The 22,795-nt window shown below is 33.9% G+C and overlaps 5 protein-coding genes and 2 non-coding genes across 7 annotated transcripts; 3 read left to right on the top strand and 4 right to left on the bottom strand.

The window, feature by feature from the left end:
- Positions 1-220: 220 nt before the first annotated feature.
- gxcK (pleckstrin domain-containing protein) lies at positions 221-3,298 on the bottom strand (the record flags this gene model as incomplete). Its single annotated transcript, XM_020573011.1, has 5 exons — positions 221-1,698; positions 1,781-1,976; positions 2,042-2,236; positions 2,321-2,395; positions 2,477-3,298. 5 exons carry the CDS (start codon positions 3,296-3,298, stop codon positions 221-223), a joined length of 2,766 nt encoding a protein of 921 aa, XP_020437128.1.
- Positions 3,299-5,098: 1,800 nt separating this feature from the next.
- On the top strand, positions 5,099-12,142 carry kif1 (kinesin-3; the record flags this gene model as incomplete). Its single annotated transcript, XM_020573010.1, has 9 exons — positions 5,099-5,148; positions 5,319-5,846; positions 6,243-6,889; positions 6,969-7,105; positions 7,183-8,127; positions 8,215-8,565; positions 8,657-10,420; positions 10,631-11,701; positions 11,789-12,142. 9 exons carry the CDS (start codon positions 5,099-5,101, stop codon positions 12,140-12,142), a joined length of 5,847 nt encoding a protein of 1,948 aa, XP_020437127.1.
- A 442-nt stretch (positions 12,143-12,584) lies between these two features.
- PPL_02012 lies at positions 12,585-12,655 on the bottom strand. The gene has a single exon. It is a non-coding gene; the product is annotated as a tRNA-Gly (tRNA).
- Positions 12,656-13,195: 540 nt separating this feature from the next.
- PPL_02011 (uncharacterized protein) lies at positions 13,196-14,091 on the top strand (the record flags this gene model as incomplete). The annotated part of the gene is made up of 4 exons (XM_020573009.1): positions 13,196-13,423; positions 13,500-13,589; positions 13,661-14,032; positions 14,086-14,091. 4 exons carry the CDS (start codon positions 13,196-13,198, stop codon positions 14,089-14,091), a joined length of 696 nt encoding a protein of 231 aa, XP_020437126.1.
- A 195-nt stretch (positions 14,092-14,286) lies between these two features.
- PPL_02010 (uncharacterized protein) lies at positions 14,287-17,179 on the bottom strand (the record flags this gene model as incomplete). Its single annotated transcript, XM_020573008.1, has 2 exons — positions 14,287-16,292; positions 17,095-17,179. The coding sequence occupies 2 exons, from the start codon at positions 17,177-17,179 to the stop codon at positions 14,287-14,289; spliced, it is 2,091 nt and encodes a 696-aa protein (XP_020437125.1).
- A 267-nt stretch (positions 17,180-17,446) lies between these two features.
- PPL_02008 (G-protein-coupled receptor family 3 protein 15) lies at positions 17,447-22,456 on the top strand (the record flags this gene model as incomplete). Its single annotated transcript, XM_020573007.1, has 13 exons — positions 17,447-17,562; positions 17,842-17,864; positions 18,095-18,403; positions 18,500-18,688; positions 18,758-18,985; positions 19,054-19,228; positions 19,307-19,557; positions 19,667-19,974; positions 20,125-20,833; positions 20,966-20,999; positions 21,082-21,256; positions 21,329-21,499; positions 21,752-22,456. 13 exons carry the CDS (start codon positions 17,447-17,449, stop codon positions 22,454-22,456), a joined length of 3,393 nt encoding a protein of 1,130 aa, XP_020437124.1.
- On the bottom strand, positions 17,506-17,590 carry PPL_02009. Its single transcript is given in 2 exon segments — positions 17,506-17,542; positions 17,552-17,590. It is a non-coding gene; the product is annotated as a tRNA-Thr (tRNA).
- Positions 22,457-22,795: the final 339 nt, after the last annotated feature.

Here is a 22,795-nt window from a genome sequence, read left to right as displayed (position 1 = left end):
ATAAAACATTTATTTATTAATAATTCTCTCTAGAACAAAAAACAAATTGTCCTATTTCTTTGAAAAAAAAAAATATGAATGTTTATTTTTAATAGTTATGTTCTATATCTATGTTTTGAGCTATTAATAATAAATTTTAATTAACAATTTAGTTGTGATTTATTTCTTATACATCCAATAGGAGAAAATTATGAAAAAAACATTTATTAATAATATGTTGTCAATTTTCATCTTCAGATTCGGTTGTGGTAGAATCTTCATAGTCATCTAAATCTTCATCGTCACTGGAAATAGTAATATCTGATCCACTATCTTCATATTCCGATTCGATTATTTGTTGTTGATCTTTTCCACCTTCGAAATGGTTGTTATTATTATTATTATCATTGTTTAATATTGTACATCTTCTAAGAATATCTGCTGCCGACAGTACGGAGCTGTCAGAATTACCACTATTAGTGTTAAAATTACTGGTTGTCGTTGAAGAATTCGTCGTAATCTGATTCCTTAATGATCTGGAATTTGCCAATAGCGACGTATTGCTGCCGTCTAGTGAACTGTTCAGGAAAGGAGTGTGTTTTGGTGATGTTGGACTGCTGGAAGCTTTTGGTGATGCCGACAGCCAGAGTTCACCTGCGGATTGTGACAGAGGTTTATTGGCACCCGAGAGGAATTGACTTTTGATTCGCTGGATGTTGGAAGTACGCTCATCAAAGAACTCTTGGATGACACGCAGCCAATCGCGCAAATCATCTTCGCTATCTGCAACCAGCATAAAAGTACGTCCTTTCGTGACAATATGAAACGATCTACTCTCGTAGCAAATCATCTCGATGTTGGAGCCAAGAATTGCGATGGTGCCAAGTTGTCGGTTCGACTCTTGGTGCTTCATGTAGAAAAGATATCCATTCTCCATGACAAACCAACGACGTTTCCAGTTCTTTACGATATGTCCGATCTTTGTGAGATAGCCTTGCTTCTTCACGTTGGTCCGCAGCATGATGATGTGATCGAGTCGATTCGGTTGTTCCTTGAAAAACGATTTCGCCGAGATCGACGATGGCATCGAGGTCGACAATGTTTTATACTTTTTGATTGCCGCCTGATTTTTCTTCTCGTTGTACTCAATCGATTTGAGGTAGAGATCGTCGAGAAGTTGATCGTCTTGATCGTAGTCGTCGTCGTAGTCCTGGTAGTTTCCAGTGTCACCACGATGTTCTCCGCTCGGTGCACCCTCCGAAGCATCCGCGCCCATACCCGCACGACCTTGATACTCGAGAATACTTCGCTTTTCAATGAGGAGTTGTTCAATCTGTTTCTTCCTATCGTTTACAATTCCACTCTCTATAATGCCGTTGAGATTGGCACGTGACTTTTGCTTCCTTATGTGTTTACCTTTGAGAGCCGAATTCTTTTGATGATGCAGCTGTTGTTGTGATGACTGTTGATTCACTGTATTTCCACTTAAAGAAGACAGTGACTCGAAAAAGAATTGTTTCTCCTCAAACGTTAGATCCTCTTGCTCCTGTATATTCTCCAGAATCTTCAATCGCTTCTCCTTGGCAGCTGCATCGTTTTCCAGAAGTGAGTTGATCGTATCTTCAATTAGCAGAGGCCATTCCATATTATTGTCATCCGATAAAAATATACAACTCAAACTTGGACTAAATATTTCAAATGTTACCAAACTTTTATATGCTAAAAAAAATTAAAAATTAATAACTATTTCAAAAATATATATTTTTGTTTATATTATTATTATTATTATTTATAAACATACATTCGTTTGTTCTTGATTTAATCCAAACTTCAGAAAGTTGCATCTGTCTCCAAAACTTGTTATTCACTGAATATATAATGATGTCATTGAAAAGATATACGATTAGCTTTCTCTTTTTGGGTACACCTTCAGAGTTGACAACCAAACGATCCAATTCACCTGATTTAACTAATTTTCTATGCGGTTGAATTAAATTCTAAGGAATAATATTATTAATTATTTTAGTCTTAAAGAACATATTAACAATTTAGTGAAACTTACAGCTGCCTTTGGACCTAAAAGTTGTTGAATATGTGCCAATGAAATTTGATCATTTCTCATTGTACCCTTTCTCTCTGTGGCTTGATTGACATAAGATGCCACTTCCTTCATTATTTGCTTTGCATCTATCAAATTCTGTTTCTCCTGTGAATTCTGTGTATATTGAGTCAACTCCTCCAACAATAAAATATATCTCTAAATTAATATTAAAAAACGGTTAATAATTGATAACTTTTTTGTTTAAAAATAAAATAGTTTTAAAATCAATTTAATTCTTACAGGTAATCTTTGTATTGGCATAATTAATAAATCATTTAAATCCAATTTCTTTGCTGATTGAGAATATTTACATTCCTAATAAAAAAATGAGATGTTAATATTAGCATTATTACTTTTGTAAAGTTTTAAAAACTAAATGGTTTGGAATTGACATACGTTTAAAAAAGTTTTAAATTTCTTATTGTTTGAGTTTTGATTCTTGATAAATTTGATTGCTTTACTATAGTAGTTGTTTACGAAAATGGAGTAGATCTTTAGGAATGGCCCGAGTTCAATGAAGATGTCAGAGACCACGACGATTTGACTGTTGTTTTCCTCTGGTGATTCTGAAGATCCTGAAGATGAGAGTGTAGATTGTGTTGGCATTTCGATGTTTTCCAGACGATCTTTGAGTCGATAGAGTATCTCGTCGTTGGCCGACTTGATTGCTTCGATGTTTGAAAAGATGGTGTCGATGTCCTCGCTGGAAAGCACCGATGAACCGCGAAGACCTGTCAAGTAGACATCGATCAGCACCGAAAGAAATGAATTGTACGCCTGCTCTGTGGAGAGAATCTCCTTGAGAATATTGAAGCGCTTCAGATTGGGATCTACTTTTTTAATGGTTGACATCAACGGTGATTGAAGTTGCTGTTGTCTATGTGAAGATGGAAGAGAATTGATCATCCTACGAGTGGACAAACTTTTTTTAATATTATAAATTAATGGATTATTTAAAACTGCAACATTATTATTATTATTGCTATCATTTGATATATTGTTATTGTTATTTAAAATGTCACCACCACTATTTTTCAATTTTGAATTCATTATAAAAGGTGTTGTTGAGTTTGAAAAAGTTGTTGTTGTTGAAGATGTTGAAATTGATGTGCTTTCCATTGCTGTAGATGATGAGATTGTGTTTTTTGATTGTTTGTTGTGATTGTCACTTCCAATACCACCTCCATCTGAATCTAATAATATACTCTCTGTTGTCATCATCCTTAATTATTATAAGAAAATAGATAAAAATATAATATGTTGCTAGCTAGTAAAGAAATATATCTTTGTAAGTTAAATAATTTAATTATAAAGGTGACATAAATTTAATGATTGTTGGGCATAATAATAATTTTTTTAATTAAGTGATAGATTTTTCAATCGGGTTTGAATCTGAGTATCAAGAAAAAAGTTGTTTTTATTTTTGATGATGGTTTTTTTAACTTTTAGTTTTTGGAAATGATTTTATCTAACTAAAAAAAATTAATAAAAAAATATCAAAATCATTTTACATTGTGTACACATTATCGAATCTACTCAAAGATATTTATTTTTTGCAAGCTTAAAAAAATCAAACACAAAAAAAAACTTTGAAAAAAAAAAACTGTAATTACTTTATTGCATATCTTACTTGCATTACTGAACACTGCAAATTTTTTGCATTCCATCAATAATAATTATACAAAAGAAGCAAATATTAAACCAGGATCAGTTACAACATTAATGAAATAAGAAAACACCACAATTGATCATATACTTAACTTACACAAATAATAAACCTGACATTCAGATGATTTTCTTACTTTAAACTATTTCGATTTTGATTTTTCGGAAATGCGTTTGGAATTTTCTTTCTCTTTATTTTTATTTTTATTTTTTTAAAAATCAATACCCCCCACCAAAATTTGATTTCTTTTAAAAATAAAGTAAATTAATAAAAAAAGAGAATAAATAAATATTTGATTCTTATCAAAGTGATAGACAAATATTACTTTTTATTTTTATTTTGAGAATCATCATCTCTCTTTTCTTTTTAAAATTTTTTTTTATTTTTTTTTAAAAAGACACAACGAAAAAGCACCTCATTAAACTTTTTACCCTGGTTTTAGATACCACGAGTTTTATTGCTCTAAAGTTAAATTTTGTGTGGTCATTTCAAAATTATATATAAAACAGACATCGACAATTCAAAAGAATTATTTGAATTCAAATTTATTGATTTTTTTATTGTTTTTGAATTTTTTTTTTTTTTTTAATTCAAAAGGATTCTGTGAAGTGTGTTAATTTTGAACTAATATTTTTTTAGTTTAAATTATTTATTTATTTAAATATCTGTTGTTGTAAAATCAACTATAGTTAGTATAGTCGGGTCAAATTTAAATATTTAGATTGGTCAGTAAACAACATATAAGATAATCTAGGTTATATTATCAAGACACATAATGTAAGTTGAAAATTGTGTGATAACAACAAGAGAGACTAGAGATTTTAATAAATAGATATAAACACACACTACACAATTTTCATACATATCATAAATTAATTGTAAAAAACAACACACAAAAAAAAAAAATAAATAAAAAAGCAAAAAGATATTCTCGCTTTGATATTATTTTTTAATTCCTTTTTTTTTTTTTATTTTTATTTTTCATTTTGTTCTTGGCTAATTAAAACAACAAAAAAAACCTACAAACATCCAATACTTACTACCTTTTTTTTTTAATCTTTTTATCATTTATCTTTTTATCCATCTTTTTTTTACAAACAACATTATAATTAGATCTTTCTTTTAAAGAAACTTTTGAATTCAAATTTGTACTTTTAATTAATAATTTAATAATTTAAACAAAAAATATTTAATAGCATATAGATTTGGATTACAAGATAACAGATATAGATAGTATAGATGATCAACTCTTCATCAGATACAAATAGAAAAGAAAAGCAAGAAGAATATAGTTTGTTTGGATTTTTATTAGTTTAATAGTAGTAGATATCAGTGAAAATAAAAGCTACACCATGTCATCAGGTGTCAAAGTAGCTGTTAGAGTCAGACCATTCAACTCTAGGTAAATATTGGAATAACAAATGGATGTGTGATCATCATTCATCATCATCATCATTCATCAAAGTTGATTAAGAAAGATGATGAATATGATGATGATCACTATTTTCTAGCGATATAGCAATTGATTGATATTGATATTGATTATTTGTTGGATGATAATATTATTTTTAGAGAAAAAGAAAGAAATGCAGAGTGTATTGTAAAGATGAATGGTAATACAACGCTGTTGGTTAGACCATCGGCGTTGCGTGCCAATCCCAATGCACCACCCACAGCAGAGGACGAAAAGTCATTTACATTCGATCACAGTTATTGGTCGTTCGATAGCGACGACCCCAATTTCGCATCGCAAACAACGGTGTTTGACGATCTCGGTCGTGAAGTGCTTCAGAATGCATGGGAGGGTTTCAATTGTACGATCTTTGCGTACGGACAGACAGGTTCAGGAAAGTCTTATTCTATGCTTGGTTACGGTGAGGACAAGGGTATCATCCCTCTGGTTTGCGAGGAAATGTTCAACCGTATCGGAAACACCGTATCGAACGAACGCGAACAAACCGTATTCAAAGTGGAAGTGAGTTTCATGGAGATCTACAACGAGCGTGTCAAAGATCTACTCAACCCCAAGAACAACAAGCCTGGAGGACTAAAAGTTCGTAACAACCCATCAACTGGTCCCTACGTAGAGGATCTTTCAAAGTATGTAAACTTTATTGTTATCTTTTTATTGTTGTTGTTGTTCTCTGTTTTTATTGTCATTGTTGTTTTAAACATGCATGTTTTTATAACAATAATTGGACATTGTTTTTAGTGAATTCATATATATAAAGAATTGGATTGATTTTATTCAACTCAACTTTAAAGTTGAGTTGATGGTCTGAATGTGAATATGAATATTTGAATGTTGGTTACACTGGATTGGATTCCATCATCCAAAAAGACAACCAACATTTCAATCAATCAATCAATCAATCAATCAGATATCAATATTCCAATTCCAAATTCAAATTCACAAGTTTAAACTCAACCAAAAACATGTTGTATTTTCTTGTTTGAAAAGGTTAACAATCTAACAAACTTTTTATTATATTTTAGGTTGGCAGTAAAGAGTTTTCAAGAGATTGAAATGTTGATGGACGAAGGTAGTAAAGCACGTACGGTGGCATCGACAAATATGAATGCGACATCTTCACGTTCGCATGCAGTGTTTACTATTGTGTTTACACAGTCAAAGATTGATAGAGTTCGTGGTGTTGCTATCGATCGTGTCAGTAAGATTTCACTGGTCGATCTGGCGGGTAGTGAGCGTGCTGCCAGTACCGGTGCGACCGGTGTTCGTTTGAAGGAGGGTGCCAACATCAACAAGTCGCTCTCCACCCTGGGAAAGGTAATTTCAGCGCTCGCCGAGAACTCGTCGACCACCAATCCAAAGAAACAGGTGTTCGTGCCGTATCGTGACTCGGTGTTGACGTACCTGCTGAAGGAGTCACTCGGTGGTAACAGTAAGACCATTATGATTGCAGCGATCAGTCCTGCCGATATCAATTTCGACGAGACACTCTCGACACTGCGTTATGCGGACAGCGCCAAGAAGATCAAGACAACCGCAACTGTCAACGAAGATCCACAATCCAAAGTAATCAGAGAGCTTCAAACCGAGGTGGAGCGTCTAAAGCAATTGCTCTCTGCCGGTGGACTTGGTGCTGCCGACACTGCCAAACTAATGGGATTAACAAACGATGGTAAAGTTTACCGAAAAATCTAACAACTTTTACCAATTGTTTATTAACATATTTTCATTTTTCGTTGAATACTTTCTAGATGATGGTGGATTAGTACTAAGTTTGAATGAAAAGATTGAACAATATGAAAAGTTGATGGCTGAACTAAACAAGTCATGGGAGGAAAAGTTAATTGATGCGGAAAAGATTAGAGAGGAAAGAATGTCTGCTCTAAAAGTAAGTTTGTTTAATTTTGCTTTGTTTTTGTTTTGTTTATCAAAGAATGTAAATTAATATTCATTATAATTTAATAGGATATGGGTGTGGCAATTAAAGTTGTTAGTTCAATCCCACATTTTATCAATTTGAATGAGGATCCTTTGATGTCGGAGTCGTTGATCTATTATCTAAAAGAAGGAACAACGAGAATTGGAAGATCCGATGCAGATACACCACAAGATATTATATTGAATGGATTGAACATTGCCAAAGAGCACTGTTTGATTGAGAATAATAATAGTGTGGTTACGATCACACCGATCACCGACGACAGTAGAACACACTCATCGATTTTTGTCAATGGTTTCGAGATCAGTGCACCCACAGTGCTTCAAACCGGTAATCGTGTCATCCTCGGAAACAATCATATCTTCCGTTTCAATCATCCCGAGGAAGCGGCCAAGATTGCGCGTGAACGTGAGCGTTCCGCCGACAGTCATGCGCTCGCCAAGAAAGATCAGATCATCGACTATGACTTTGCGCTGAATGAGCTGGCGTCGGCACAGGGCAACCTCGCCATCACCAAGCAGATTGGCGACAATCGTGAATTCCAAAAGCAGATGAAGGAGCAGATGAAGGTGCTCTACGGCCAGATGCGCTCACAATTGGAGCGTGACTTTGATCCAGAGACAAGAGAGCGTCGCGAGAACCTCGCACTCATTGCCATACGAAGATGGCGATCCAAAGTCTACCGAACACGTCTGCTCAACCGAATATCGCATCTCATACTCTCGCTCAACGAAGCCAACGCAATCTCTGACACATTCGCCAAGAATATCGATTTGTACTTGAAACTCTACTCGATCTATCCACAGGCCGACCAACTCAACGTCGTCGACGAAGTCGAAGTCGATTGGCGAATGACCCAGATCGGCGTCAAAGTAACCAAGAAGGATACTGGTGAAGTTACAATGATTTCCGTTGAAGAGTTTATAGATAGAGTTTATTCAATGAGAGAATTATATCAAAACGATGGAAAGGTAATTATTAATAACAAAGTTTGTTTTTTCAATTGAATTTCTTTTATATTAATTATATATGTTTTCTTTTCAATTATACAATTGTAGATTGAAAATGGTATTGAAGATCCATTTAATTTCAAATTTGATGGATCTAATTTAATTGGTGTTTCACATATGTACTTAAAGAATATATTATATTTGGTGGATATCAATAGACCGATTCCAATTCTGGACACTAATGGTTCACTCAAAGGTTATCTTAATGTCAGTGTAACAACACAGGTTGCCGATTTAACCGATGATGACCAACCATCATTACTATCTGGTGATCCATACATTCTCATTGGAAAATCAATGAATATAACCATTCAATTCAATGGAATCAATGACCTCAAAGATCAATACAACGATTTATATTCTAAATTCATATTCAATTCCGATAAACATCAAACAACAGTAAGTTGCTTAAACACAACAACAAACAACATCGATGAAGTGATCGTATCAAATCAAACTAACCAAACATTATTATTATTATTATTATTAGCATTCAAAACAACTTTTAGATAAAATAACTATAAATATCCCAAATATATCGGATGAATTGATTAATCATTTCGAAACCGATTATATTGCTTTTGAGATCTATGGAAAGAAGATCAATCAGTTGGAAAAGTCATTCGATGCATCGGAGGATCTCAAGAGACCGATGGTCGAATCCTATGAATTTATGGCATCGCTCAATATCTTGGAGCCAGAGCAATCCAAGCTTTTCAAACCTGTCCACGTACTTGAGGATTCCGACATTTCCAACAACGCACCTTCCGTTACCTTTAGATTGAAGAAAGAGATCTCCACTCGTCAGATTGTTCTCAAACTGATTAAATCTGACGCCACCAGTCAGAATCAGTTGGTGAAGATCAAGCAGTGCAAATCGGTCACTGTCAGTCATGCCCGTTCGATCGGCAAGCGTGAGCCACCCACCAATCTGGCGATGCTGAGTGCCGGCGCGCCAAACACCCCGTCGACACCATCCACCCCAAGCAACCCATCGCGTTCACAAGCCACTCCTTCCACACCCATCACACCATTCAACTACAACAACGGTATCTCAACACCACAGGGAACACCTTCGAACAGCTTCTACGGCTCGTCGAATCTCTTGTTCCAAAACGCTGCCAACACACCCACAACAAGCTCCAACTTTGCTGGCAAAGGCGGTGCATCTTCCTCTTCGGCCGGATCGTCTTCGTCCTCCTCGAGTTCCGACGAGTTTGAACTGCCTGTCATATCGGCGAGTGAAGACACTATCGTTGTGTCTTGGAATAACACTGATCCTTCGCATCTCTTCAATATCAAGACACGCAAGGGAAACAAGATTCTCTTTAAAATCTCATACGTTCTTTCGATTGTTGATTTCCCAAGTGACGTTGTCATTTCCAAGGATGTCTCTGTCAAGATTCTCTCTTCGGAGCTCGTCCAACAGCCAGAGGGAGCCAACTCGTCACTGAGTAACCTCCTCGATAAATTCAAGCCACACTTCAAGGGAGAGAGTATTCTACACGACAGCGAGTCGAGTATACTCCACTCTGGATCTGTATTTAATGTACATCTCACCAAGTCGCGTCATGTCGAACACCAAAACAAGATTGGCGATATGATTGACAATCACCAAGAGAACTTTGTAAAATTAGGATATGCCATGCGAATGGAAAAGTTGCGTCAAGAGTTGGATTTGCGACAGAAGCTGAGTGTTATTCGTGAGAAACAACCAGAGTCTGACGAGAGCAACAATGTCGATCGTATCGAAGCCGAGGAGATCGTCAAGAAGATGTCGTTGATGAACAACGCTTCCAATGCCAAGCGTGCTACCATCTCGAGAAAGAAGAGTACCACCTCGGTCATCGAGGTGAAGATCAATGAGATTGGCAGTAGTGCACTCATCAAGGAGGATGAACTACGTGGCTATCTCAAGAAGAAGTCGACCTACAAGGACGAGTGGAAGTCGCGATTCTTTGTTTGGAAGAAGCCATACCTCTATTACTCGCACTCTGAGAAGGACATTGGTCAAAAGTACAAGAAGATCGATCTTACCAATACTTCGATCGCTCCGATCCCTCAGGAGGAAGTACAGCATGGTTTTGCGGTGATTCAGTTGCGTCGTGTCTGGCTGTTGCAAGCGTCGAGCAATGAGCAGCGTGAACAATGGATGCAGACTCTCGATCCCACCAGAAAAATCAGTGAGATCAAGGACGAAGAACTTCGATCGGCTAAACAGCAATTGGAGTTGAGTTCGTCGCAGCTTGACTTGGTACGTCTGGAGCGTGAGAAGGAAATCACACAACTCAAAGCAAGCTTGGAACAAGCCAACAAGGAGCGCGACACTTTGAAGTCGGAGAACCAATCTCTCAAGTCAAAGATCAACCAGAGTGAATCGAATGTCAACCAGTTGAATGGACAGGTAAAGAATCTCGAGGACATCAATGAGAGTCGTGTTTCTCAGATTGAAAACCTTACTCAGACCGTAGAGAATACTTCGCATATCATGGAGTTGCTCACCGAGCAATCAAAGAACTACAAGAATGTCGCAGAGATGGAGATTGATGCACTCAGAGAGGAGACACTGCAGTTGCGTGATACAAGCATGACTGTCGGTGTCAAGCTGGCAGAGTGCAGAGATCTCATTGTTGCGCTCGAGCAAGACAAGCGTGAGAAAGATGAGCGTATTGCCCACTACAAACAAACGATCGAGGCAAACAACACCATCACCAGCTTCCAACAGAGAAACTTGAACACTTTGAAAGAGGATCAGAAATCAAAGCAATCGCATATCGATCAACTCTCGGAATCGGTTGAACGTTCGTCGAGAACGATCGCTGATATCAGTGAGCAGATTTCACAGACCAACTTGTTGGCATCGACCCAAAAGGATGAACTTCACAACAAGAGTCAGGAAATCACACAGATCAACTCTGCATACAAGAGCGAATCGACCAAACTCCAAGAGCAAACCACTCAATTGAATACATTGTCTGGTTTGCTTCGTACTCAGATGAAAGCATTCGAGAATAGTCAAGAGATGCAAAAGGAGCAATCGGCCAACGAGCAAAAGAAGTTGGTGTTGCTGCTTGGCGATTTGGAGGGTGGTCTCAACAAAGCGAGTCAAACCATCACAGAGCAAGGCAATCAGAATCTCATTTTGAAGAAGCAGCTGGAGGAAGCATCGAAATTCAAGGAGTTGAATGCTCAATCCGAAGTCAATTTGAATGCCATGAAAGACAGACTGGTCAGCTCGGAGAACAAGTTGATCGACCGTGAGTTTGAAAACACATTGTTGAGCGACAAACTAAAGTTGTGGGAGGAGGAGATCAAGATTAAAGATTCGAAACTCAGATCACTTGAGAACAGCGTAAAGGAGGTCAGAGCAGAGTACGAGAACGGTATGGCATTCTCCAGAGAGTTTGCCAACCCCGATACCAACGGAAAGAAGAACAATCGTAAATCAAAGATGCTCAGTCCAGAGGAGCAAATGGAGAATATGAGAGAGAGTTCAATTGCACATCAAACTCATAATGCTTTCCTTAATTTACAAGTAATTATCAATTATCAAGTAATAAAAAAAAAAAATACAGAGAACTAACTTTTTACAATTCTAAACTAAATTAATTAATTACAATAGTTACAAAGATTGGAATCAGATATGAAACAACAAGAAAAGGTTTATTACGATACCATTCAGAGATTAAAGAAAGATCTACAGACTAGAAATCAACAGAATATTGCTTTTATGAAACAACAGGCTGGTGAAGAGGTAACAAAGAAACTGGAGGATGTTTCATACAACTATGAACAATTGAAAAAGAAATATTTTGTTAGTTTGGTTTTGGCAACTAAACTTCAACATGTAATGTCTGGTAATATTTGTAATGTAGATGCCTATGATATGTATGACCAAGCGTCCAATGAGCATGTTTTAGATGTCGATGCATGGCCAAACTGGGTAGCCGAAAATATTGTTAAAAATAATAAATAAAATATAGATTTAAAGTGAATGTTATACATATATATTGAAAAAATACATCTTCAAGAGTTCAATTTTTTTATTATACATAGGAAGTAAGATTTGATGATCGTTGATTTAACTAACCTTAACACCAATATCCAATATGTCTCACCATTCAATGCAGTATGTACTCGCCATTGTCTTAGTCTTACCGCTATCCTCATTCTTATATTATTAGTGTAACCAACGGGTTTTCAGGCTCTGCCAAAAGGGAAGTTAACTAATTATGATCTACTCCACAAGCATCACACAGATGAACCTTCTTCATAGTGTAACCAATTGGTTTTCCCGCTATGCCAAAAGGGAAGTTAACTAATTATGATCTGTTCCACAAGCATCACACAGATAAACCTTCTTACACATAGATTCAAATTTACCGCAAGCGGACAAGGAATTTGTTCAGGTTATAAAATGCGTTGTCCGGGAATCGAACCCGGGTCTCCTGCTTGGAAGGCAAGAATTCTGCCACTAGACCAACAACGCTTTTGATTGGAAACAAAAAACAATGTAAATTCAAATATATAATTTAAATTTCTTAAAAACATTTTTTTTTTTTTTTATATTCAAAATTATATATCTTGTTATCTCAAATTTGAACAATAAAAAAACAATTAACTTATTGGCCTATCAATCTCCAATCTAAATGATCATCATTTCAAAACATAAAACACCTCATTTTTGGAAGGTGCTTAGCTCCAAAAAAAAAGTGAAATTTCTCAGATAAAAAAATAAGAAAAACAATCTTTTTTTTTTGACCACCTATGTTCGAATACAACTGTTGTGGTAACACGATGATTAATCAAATATATTAATAAGATGTTCACAATTACTATTCTTGGAAAAAGTTGTTGTTCTTTTAGTAGTTTTCAATTTCCCATTATTTTTATTTTGATCTTTATAAATATATCTTTTAATGTTTATACTTTCTTTCTTAAGTAACAAGTATAAATTCAACTACTTTTTTAATATTTTATCATCAGTCAATCAATTAAAAGATAATTCTTTTAATAAATAAATAGAAAAATGGTAAAAGTTTACTGTGTATCTGATATTCATACAGATTTTAAAGCAAATATGGCTTATATTCAAACCTTGCCTGTGGAGAGTGATAGTATTCTCATTGTTTGTGGTGATATCTCTGACAATATCAAAGTGATAGAAGACACACTCAATTTACTCAATATCAAATACCCTACAGGTGTATTCTTCATACCAGGTAATCATGAACTATGGTGTGGTAGATCTGATCAAGTATGTTAAATAAATTATTTTATAACTTTAAAACTTTTTAAAACTAACTTTATCAAAAAAAAAAAAAAATTGACAGTGTACCAGCTCAATGGAAAAGTTGGAAGTGATTTATGAGATTTGTAAAAAGACTGGTACTTTTATTAATCCTACTAAAATTAATAATGATGTAGGTATTTTTATAAATAAAATCAATTTATATATTATTTATTTATTTATTAATTATTATTTTGGATCTAGTTGGCAATTTTCCCAATGTTAGGATGGTATCATCCTTCTTTCGATGAAGACTGGTGTAAATTGAATGATGAACTAAAGGTGGCTACCTACGATGGATTGTATCATAAATGGGGTGATTTCCGTCATAGCAAATGGGACATCCCTCATATACAGGTGGCAGAAAGATTCCTTCAAGCCAATGAAAAGTTAATTCATGACTTTAAGCAGCAACATCAACAATCCTATCCAAGTAAAGTGATTTCATTCTCTCATTTCGTACCTAGAAGAGAACTGCTTCCTCCAAGATCACAACTACTTAAGGATTTCCTTCCTCTTGTGGTAGGTTCAGTAGAGCTCGATACACAACTTCGTTCGATAGGTTCTACTGTACATGTATTTGGACATACTCACATTGATTGTAAGTTCTCAACAAATTTTTTTAAAAGCAATAATAACTAATCTCTTAATACATCTTTATTCTTTAGATGATGTTGTTATTGATAACGTTCGATATGTTCAACATGCATTCAGCAGTCCACAAGAAAGACAGGGTTGGAAGAAACCATACATTACTGGACCCTACCTTCCAAAGCTTATCTATCAAGATGATATCAAAGTTAATTTGAAATAAATAAAAATATCTTTATTCAACAATTATATATTGATTTTTGTTTTGGATTTTGATTTTGATTTTGATTTTGATTTAATAATTTTATATGACGTTCAATAACTTCAATGGATTCTGTATATCTAGCTTTTCCACTATGTAGTAGTTCAAGAAATTCCAAAGAAACATCTAATTTTTCCAGCACCCATTCAATTATATCGAATTGATTTCTTGAGAGTTTATCGGCAAGTACTGAAATGTGGATTTTTGATAGATCTTTACATTCGGTTCTATTGTTATAGAGCCATTCAACCACTTCCAAGCTACTGTCAGTATCGAACAATGCTTTTTCCATAGCAAAGTGAGTGCATCCTTCACTACGGTTTTCATGTAACCATCTCAAGATTTGAATTTGGTTACTACCAGCAGCGTTGTCCATGGCACCGGTTGTACAAGTTTCACCCATTTCATCCAACCACATCAAAATCTCCATATGACCACGTTCAGCTGCGACATTCATCAATGAATCTGCTTCATCTGTCTGAGTTTTTGAATATAAATATTTCACAATATCAGTATATCCATTGAAAACAGCTTTGAACAATGCTTTCTTTGGTATCTTTGCTTTGGTGTTGTCACAAAGATACTGGACAACGTCGAGATAGCCATTTTCTATTGCACTCAGAATGGCATCGTCAGAAAATCCATTCGAATAGTTCTCGTTCAGAAATTGGACAACATCGAGATATCCATGTCGTGCTGCATAATCGATTGCTTTAGAGGAACATCCTTCAGTACGATTCAAATGCAACCAACGTGCCACATTGAAGTGGTTGTTTTTCACAGCAAGATCCATTGCTTCAGGAGTAAATAGTAAATCTGTTCTATTTTCATTCAGCCATTTCAAAATCGATAGTTGACCTTTCTCGGCTGTCAAGTTGATTGCACCTTCGAAATGGTCATGTAGTGGTGCACTCAGTAGTTTCACCAATTCCAAATTACCTTTAATAATGGCATTCTGTACAGCGAATTTCGTTCTCTCCATTGCGACTTTATCAAAGAGATAGTTCACCAATTCCATATTGCCAGAGTAACAGGCACAGTCGAATGCCGCCGGATTACACACACTAATCTGATTTTCAAATAGCCATTTTACGATATCCAAACTACCGATGAGTGCTGCCTTTTCGTATGGTGTAGAAGGTCTAGCGGTTGTACGGGCATGTACAAATTTCACTATCTCCAAGCTACCTGTATTAATAGCTAATTCATATGCTGTCACTCCATAGTAACCAGACTTTGTTGATAAAAGCTGTAGAATTTCCATGCTTTTGACTTTTATTGCAGCTTCTATCACCTCGAGAGGAATCATCGTTTCTTTGCCCTCCCTCAACAGATATTCGATGGTCGCCGCTTGTTTTGCATTGACCGCTGATAATAACATGTTACTGGTCTTTTTGTCAGCTGAACGATTACTGGACAACCATTTAATCATATCGATTCCACCTATCTTTGCAGCGTTATCAAATACCGTTGAATTATAACTTGAATAGTTAATAAATAATTTCGAAGAATTGACTCTCTCCACCAGGTATTTTACGATTTCAAAATCGCGTGAGAGCGGTGATTTTACCATAGCTTCGTAGTAGTTCCATTTGAATGGCGTTTGTTCACATAGATAACGAACGATCTCCAATCTTCCAGACTTGGCAGCATGATTCAGTATCTTGGTGACATTGTATCTCGATCGTTTGCCTTTGGTCTTTCGGATATCGATCTGTAGATCATCTAACAGGTATCGTAGGATATCGATGTTGTTGGTGTCGATGGCATTTCTAAATGATTTAATTTCACAATTGTTTGATACTGCATTCTCACTGAAATATTGCTTAAGTTGAGCAAGATATCCATAGGAAACCATGACGTGTGGCAAATTGATCACTTCCGACCACGGATAGCTTCTATATCTATGTAATGCTGGCACTATATGACCTCCACCAAAACGATTTAAATTTCTGACATGTGTAAATACTAATTTATTGATAACTATGTTATTAAAAACTTTGTTAAATATATCTTTGTTCATCGATTCTTTCTTTCTTTTAAATGATCAAAACTAAAAAGTTTTTTTTTTATCTCAAGAAATTTCCTTTTTTTTTTTGGGAACAGTTTATAGATATTTTTTAGAAATAGTTTAATAATTAAATAAAAAATATTTAAGATATTTTTAATTAATAGAATATTTATTATAGTTTTATAAATAACAAATAGAATTAATAGTTAAAAGTTTATTAATATTTTATAGATGTTGTTTGATAAAACTTTCCTATTTGCAGTTCAAATATTTGTACTAATAAATAATATTAAAAAGTTACTCTTTCTACATTAATAATTAATTTCATAAATGATAGGAATAGCCTGTTCCTTTAAAGATCGATTCCTTCTATTTGATATTATTGTCTTTGAGAGGAAAGACACTGTTAAATAGAACAATTTAATATATAAAATAATCAAATTAAATCAATTAAAATATATATTTATCAAATAAACAAACCAAATAAACATCACAAATATATAGTATTAAATTAGTTATTCTTTAGCTATTATATATAAAGAACCTTTTTTATTGTCTGTCCACATAGTTGAATATAAGAGTTGGTCACTTGTGAAATTACATTGTCAAATGTATTGGTTGGGATCAGATCCGTTATCGGACAAGTTGGCTTGGTTAGGCAATACAATACAATCACAAGAATATTGATTAGTTGCGGAGCTATATCCTCTGATAATCTTGGTATATATCTGTTATCTTTCCAGATTAGAATATGATTTCGTGTATTTATCTGACTTCTACTGGTGTTCAACACTTTTACCACTATTGGTATTAACTTCTTGTGTATCTTTAGTAAAGATTCTTTACTACTAGTACTCATATTTGTTACTATGTATTTTTGAATTAAAAAAAAATAAAAAAAAGTTTAAAAAGCAAACTTAAATTGTATACCATAAAAAAGGTTCTATAATATATATATAATAGCTAAAGAATAACTAATTTAATACTATAAGTAATGCTAAATTAGCATTGCTAATGATGATAAAATATAACAATGATATTTATTTGGTTTGTTTATTTGATAAATACATATTTTAATTGATTTAATTTGATTATTGTTTTTAACAAACCAAAAAAAGCAAAAAAAATGAACAATTTAAAGACTAAAAATATTAACGAATCCGCATGCGGACATGTTTTTAATAAAGGCTCCAACGAGATTCGAACTCGTGACCCCTTCCTAACTCTTCCTTTACTAGGGAAGTACAATAACCAACTATGCTATGGAGCCTTGGATGAAAATTTTTCTATTTATTTATTTTTATTTCATACCCAACCATACTAATGTTTTTTTTTATTTAAAATTTTAATTCAAAATTCATTATTTTAGTTTTCTGAATTTTTTTGATATTATTGTACTAATTTGAATAATAACAAAACATTACTTGTAAACATAAATGATTCAGATTATTGTCTATTTTTATTTCATTTTATTTGATCGATAGTGTTATTTATTTATTGATCATTTTTTTATTTTTATAGGAACAGAGATGATTGTAGTATTTGTAACATGATATCTATAACTTTTAAATATTTAAAAATATTATTTATTATATTTGTATTTATATTTAATTGTGGTAAGTAAAAGTAGTTAAAGATCTTAAAAGTTCATTACAGATCAAAAAAGAAATTTCATTTTTTGTGATCTGATTTTATGCCAAATTAATTAAATTAATCAATCATTTAACAATAATAATATTTTTTATTTTTTGCTAAATTTATATTCAATAAACAGTAAAAGTAGTTTCAAGTCAACCTTCGTTTAGATTATCAAACTATGGTGCAGATATACCGGGTTGTGGACCACCTGGCAGTACACCTTGTAAGACACTATCCTATATCTCCAAGGTGGTTCATACACAGCCGCGATCTTCAACCTACTCGAAATGTGATTCCTTTACGGCACCGTGTCAGCCGGTCGTTGTCTATCTCGAAGATCAGATCTATACAGACCCAGGAAATTTCAACCTAACCATAATCAACCAACAAATCTGGTTAATCGGTAAATCAATGAATACAACCATATTCGATTGTCAAAATAATAGTAAGTAATAAATAATTCATTGATATCATCAATCATATCTATCTATCTATCTATTATTATTATTATTGTTATTAATAAATAAATAAATACTTTTAGAATCATTTTTAGCATTGTCAAATTCATCATTTGTAAGATTAACAGATGTAACTATTCAGAGATGTAAATCGAACGATGGTGGTTCCGCCGTCTATATTTTGAATTCCAGTTATTTCGAGTGTGAGAGATGTCGGTTCATTCGCAATTCAAGTCCAACAGGTTCAGGTGGTGCAATTTCTTGTCTAAATGGTAATCATCAAATTAAAATGATCATATTTATATATTTTTTTTAATTAATTATTATTATTATTTTTTTAGCAATATTATTTATTAGAGATTCATTGTTTCAAGTTAATTCAGTAAGACAAAACGGAGGAGCGATTGCACTTGGATTCTCAATATGTCGAATACACAATACAAAGTTTATAAGTAATGCATCTTCCAATGGCAAAGGCGGTGCACTCTACAATTCATTTGGCAATATGACACTGTCCTACAGTCAATTCTACTATAATATTGCACCTACTTCTGGTGCTGTTGATTTAAGTAACTATATCTTTTTTTTTTTTTTTTTTGTTAGACTTTAATTTAACTTTGGTTTAAACTAAATATAGATGGTCTTGGTAATAGAATCATCAATTGTTTATTCATAAGGAATCATGCCAATGTAGGAGGTGCTCTCGGTTCTTATTATCTAACCTATTTGAAAGCTTTCAATTTGCGATTCTCTCATAACACTGCGAATCTTACGAGTGGTGCTGTATTCGTTGCAACTGAATCAATTGGAAGGTTTGTTATATTATATAATTGATTCAGTTTAATGATTTATACATTTTGATATTGATTGTATTTTATTTTGATATATAGCTTCTCAGTATGTATATTCAATGGAAACTATGCACCTAACAGTGGTATTCTAGAGAGTCACGCTTCACTGACGTTGAATGTCGAACTAACGATATTTGCAAACTCAACACAACTTGTAAATGCACAGATTGCACTCTACGATAGTTACAGTCGATTCAGACTCATCAATTGTGCATTCACCAACTTGACGGGTCCTGCTTTTCTATCGGATGCAATGTCAGTTACACTAATCTATTATTCTACATTTACAAGTAAGTAAATATAATATAGTTTATCTAAAAATTATGATAGCTTATATATATATATATAACTTTATTTATGAACTAACTAACGAATTCCTATTTATATCATGAATGTTAGATATAAGTAAAACAATATTATCATTTGTACATCAAGCTGCGCTGGCAATGGCAGGTTGTACATTTACAAACAATACAGTGACCGACTCGATTATCTATCAAGAGTTTAGTTCAGTAGCTGCCATATTCAATTGCACGTTTGCCAACAACTCTGCACCAAACATCATTAGAACGTTCTACGAATCACATCTGTTGATCTACAACAACATCTTTGCCTTCAATCAAGTTACCAATGCCGTAATCCTACTTAGATTCGAATATCTAACGATAGCACGTAGTAATCATTTCATTTCAAATAGAGGTAGTAATGTATGTATATAATAATATCAGTGCTCTGATAGCAATAATAATAACTAGAGATTTAATGTTATAACACATTTATTAACAACAATATTGTTGTATTATTATTATTATTATTATTATTATTATTATTATTATTATTATAATTTATTTATTTAGAGAGGATGTTGTTTTGAAGTAGATCAAACAGGATCGATTCAATCTTGTCTCTCAGAGTATAGGAATAACTCATCGCCTTGGGGACCTATCATTTTCTTGACGGCATCGAATATTATGGGTCCGAGTGGAAAATCGATCAGTCTAACCGGTGATCAATTCATCGATAACTATGCAAGTCAATCCGGTATCTTGTTTTACTACTATCACAATGTAACGAGTGCAATCTACTATAACAACAACTCTGATACACTGTCGACCAACACCGACGTCTACAACACCTCAAAGTACATACGTAGTGGCTACGAATACTTTACCGTAACGATGCCACAACAGATCTACCCGTTTGAACTACTCAACATAACGATCGACGTCTACGACTACTTTGGCAATCTGGTGGTTGGTCGTACCGATCTTGCATTCTTTGTGGTGCCATGCAGCAATATCTACGTGGAGGGTCAGACATCGGGTATTCTAAACACCGAGGGTCATGCTTATATTTCGGGCTTGCGATTCTCTGCCAATCCAGGTGACACCTGTAATCTGACGTTCGTATCGGTGCCGACCGGCTCGATATTCGGTCCGCTCAACTTCCCCATTAGCTTTACGGCGTGTCCCAGTGGCATGGTGCATCTAAAGACCTACGTCTACTACTGCTTGACAAGCATCAATATATCGATCATTCCCAAGATCATCGTTGGTGTCATCCTATGTATTCTACTGCTACTGCTCTTCCTTTGTTTAGCGATAACCATCATCTTTAGAAAGAAACGTGTCATCAAGTATTCCAACCCTCTGTTTCTCTGTATCATTTCCATTGGTTGTATAATGTGTATTCTAACAGCTGGTTCTTTCTTCTTACATAAAACAGATTTTGTGTAAGTAACAAACCTATCCAACTTAACAAACTAACAACCTTTACATTATAAACTAACAACAAAACTAAATTAATCATTATAGTTGTAGAATACCTCTTATATTCTTACCACTATCTATCTTCTTGGTAACGAATGCAGTGTTTGTTAAACAATTCAGTATGTGGAGATTAGTAGAAGATATTGAATACCTCAGAGAAACTATTGTAGAGAATAAGTATCTATTAAAGTTTGTTGCATTTTTAATGATATTCCCATGTGTAAGTATAATACCTTTATGTTTTATTAAACTAAACTAATTAATGTTGTTGTTATTATTATTATTATATTAGTTCCTTGTTTTATTAAGTAATATTATTCATAAAACAAAAGCATCGTATTCATATGACTTTGCAAAGTTTAATGCAATCTATTATTGTCAAACCAAGAATTTCTATATATTCTTTATTATCTATATCATCTATCAGGCTATCATTCTGTTGTTTGGTTGTTACTTGGTCGTTGTCTGTAGGAAGTTTAGAATGGTGCCTGGAACCTTTAACGAAGCGACGTACATCGGTATTTTGATCTACAACTACATGATCATTCTCATCACTTCGATACCGCTGATATTCAGTTTCACCTCGGACCCGACTGCTACGTTCCTCATCATCGAGCTAGCGATCATTTTGTTTGTGGCGAGTACCACCGTCTTGGTTTTCTTCCCAAAGTTTAACTTTCTCTGGCGTAACCGTGCCATTATCTCGTCGCTAAAGAAACACATCGAAGAGCAAGAGAATAGCATACAGAAGAACAAAGAGGTATTACAGTTCTACAATATGTATATGGATGACTCTGCCAGTCGCACCACCGAAGATAGCAGCAGCAGTAGCGTCGATATGAATCCCGATTCAAGTGGTGTATCTCACGATGAAGACGATGACGATTACATTGATTTTAATCAAAATATCAATAACACCAACAACAACAATAATAATAATACAAATAACAACAACAACAACAACAACAATAACAACAACAACAACAAATCAAAAAAGAAGAATGATAAACAACAACAACAGCAACAACAACAACAGTCATCTTCAAGTGGTGGAAAACCACCAATTGGTAATAATTCATCTGCAACAAGTAGACTCAATCAAAAGAGTGTCAGAGAATTGACTGTTGCCGATATTGAAGCAATCGTTGCCAATGCTAATAGAACATCCTCTAAAATGGATGATGATGATGAAGATGATTACCATACAAATAATAATAACAATAATAATAATAATGGTGAAGAAGGAGATGATGATATGATTGATTTCAACGAACATATTAGACATTTAGATGAGACACACCAAAAGAATGTAAGACCAAAAAAGAAAACATCAGTACGTCAAACAATCAAAGAACAACTACTAAGAAATAGAAAATCTAATTCTGAACCATCAACTCCACTATCAAATAAACATTACTGAAATAAATTAATAATTATAATAAATTAATAAACTGATAAATAATGCAAGGTATAATAATAATAAAACAACATTTTGTCAAAAAAAAAATATATATATTTTTTAAAATAACTTCGTTAGACTAGCAAAGAGCACAGCAAACTTTACCTCATGATAAATCAACGTTTAAATTTGCAGAAACACTAATTCTAAACCAGTTAAAAGTGATTTCATTCAATTTTACTTTTTAGACTTAACATTACACACGATTTTACCACAACTTTTCACCCCACCCAATAATATCTATTATTTGAATTTTGCAAAAAATTTAAAAAAAAAACAATCAAAAAAATCATCAATAAT

Source organism: Heterostelium album (assembly GCF_000004825.1).
Source record: "Heterostelium album PN500 unplaced genomic scaffold PPL_scaffold2, whole genome shotgun sequence".
NCBI lineage: Eukaryota > Evosea > Eumycetozoa > Acytosteliales > Acytosteliaceae > Heterostelium > Heterostelium album.
Note: the sequence above shows the minus strand (reverse complement) of the source record. Positions and strands in the feature narration are given on the sequence as shown.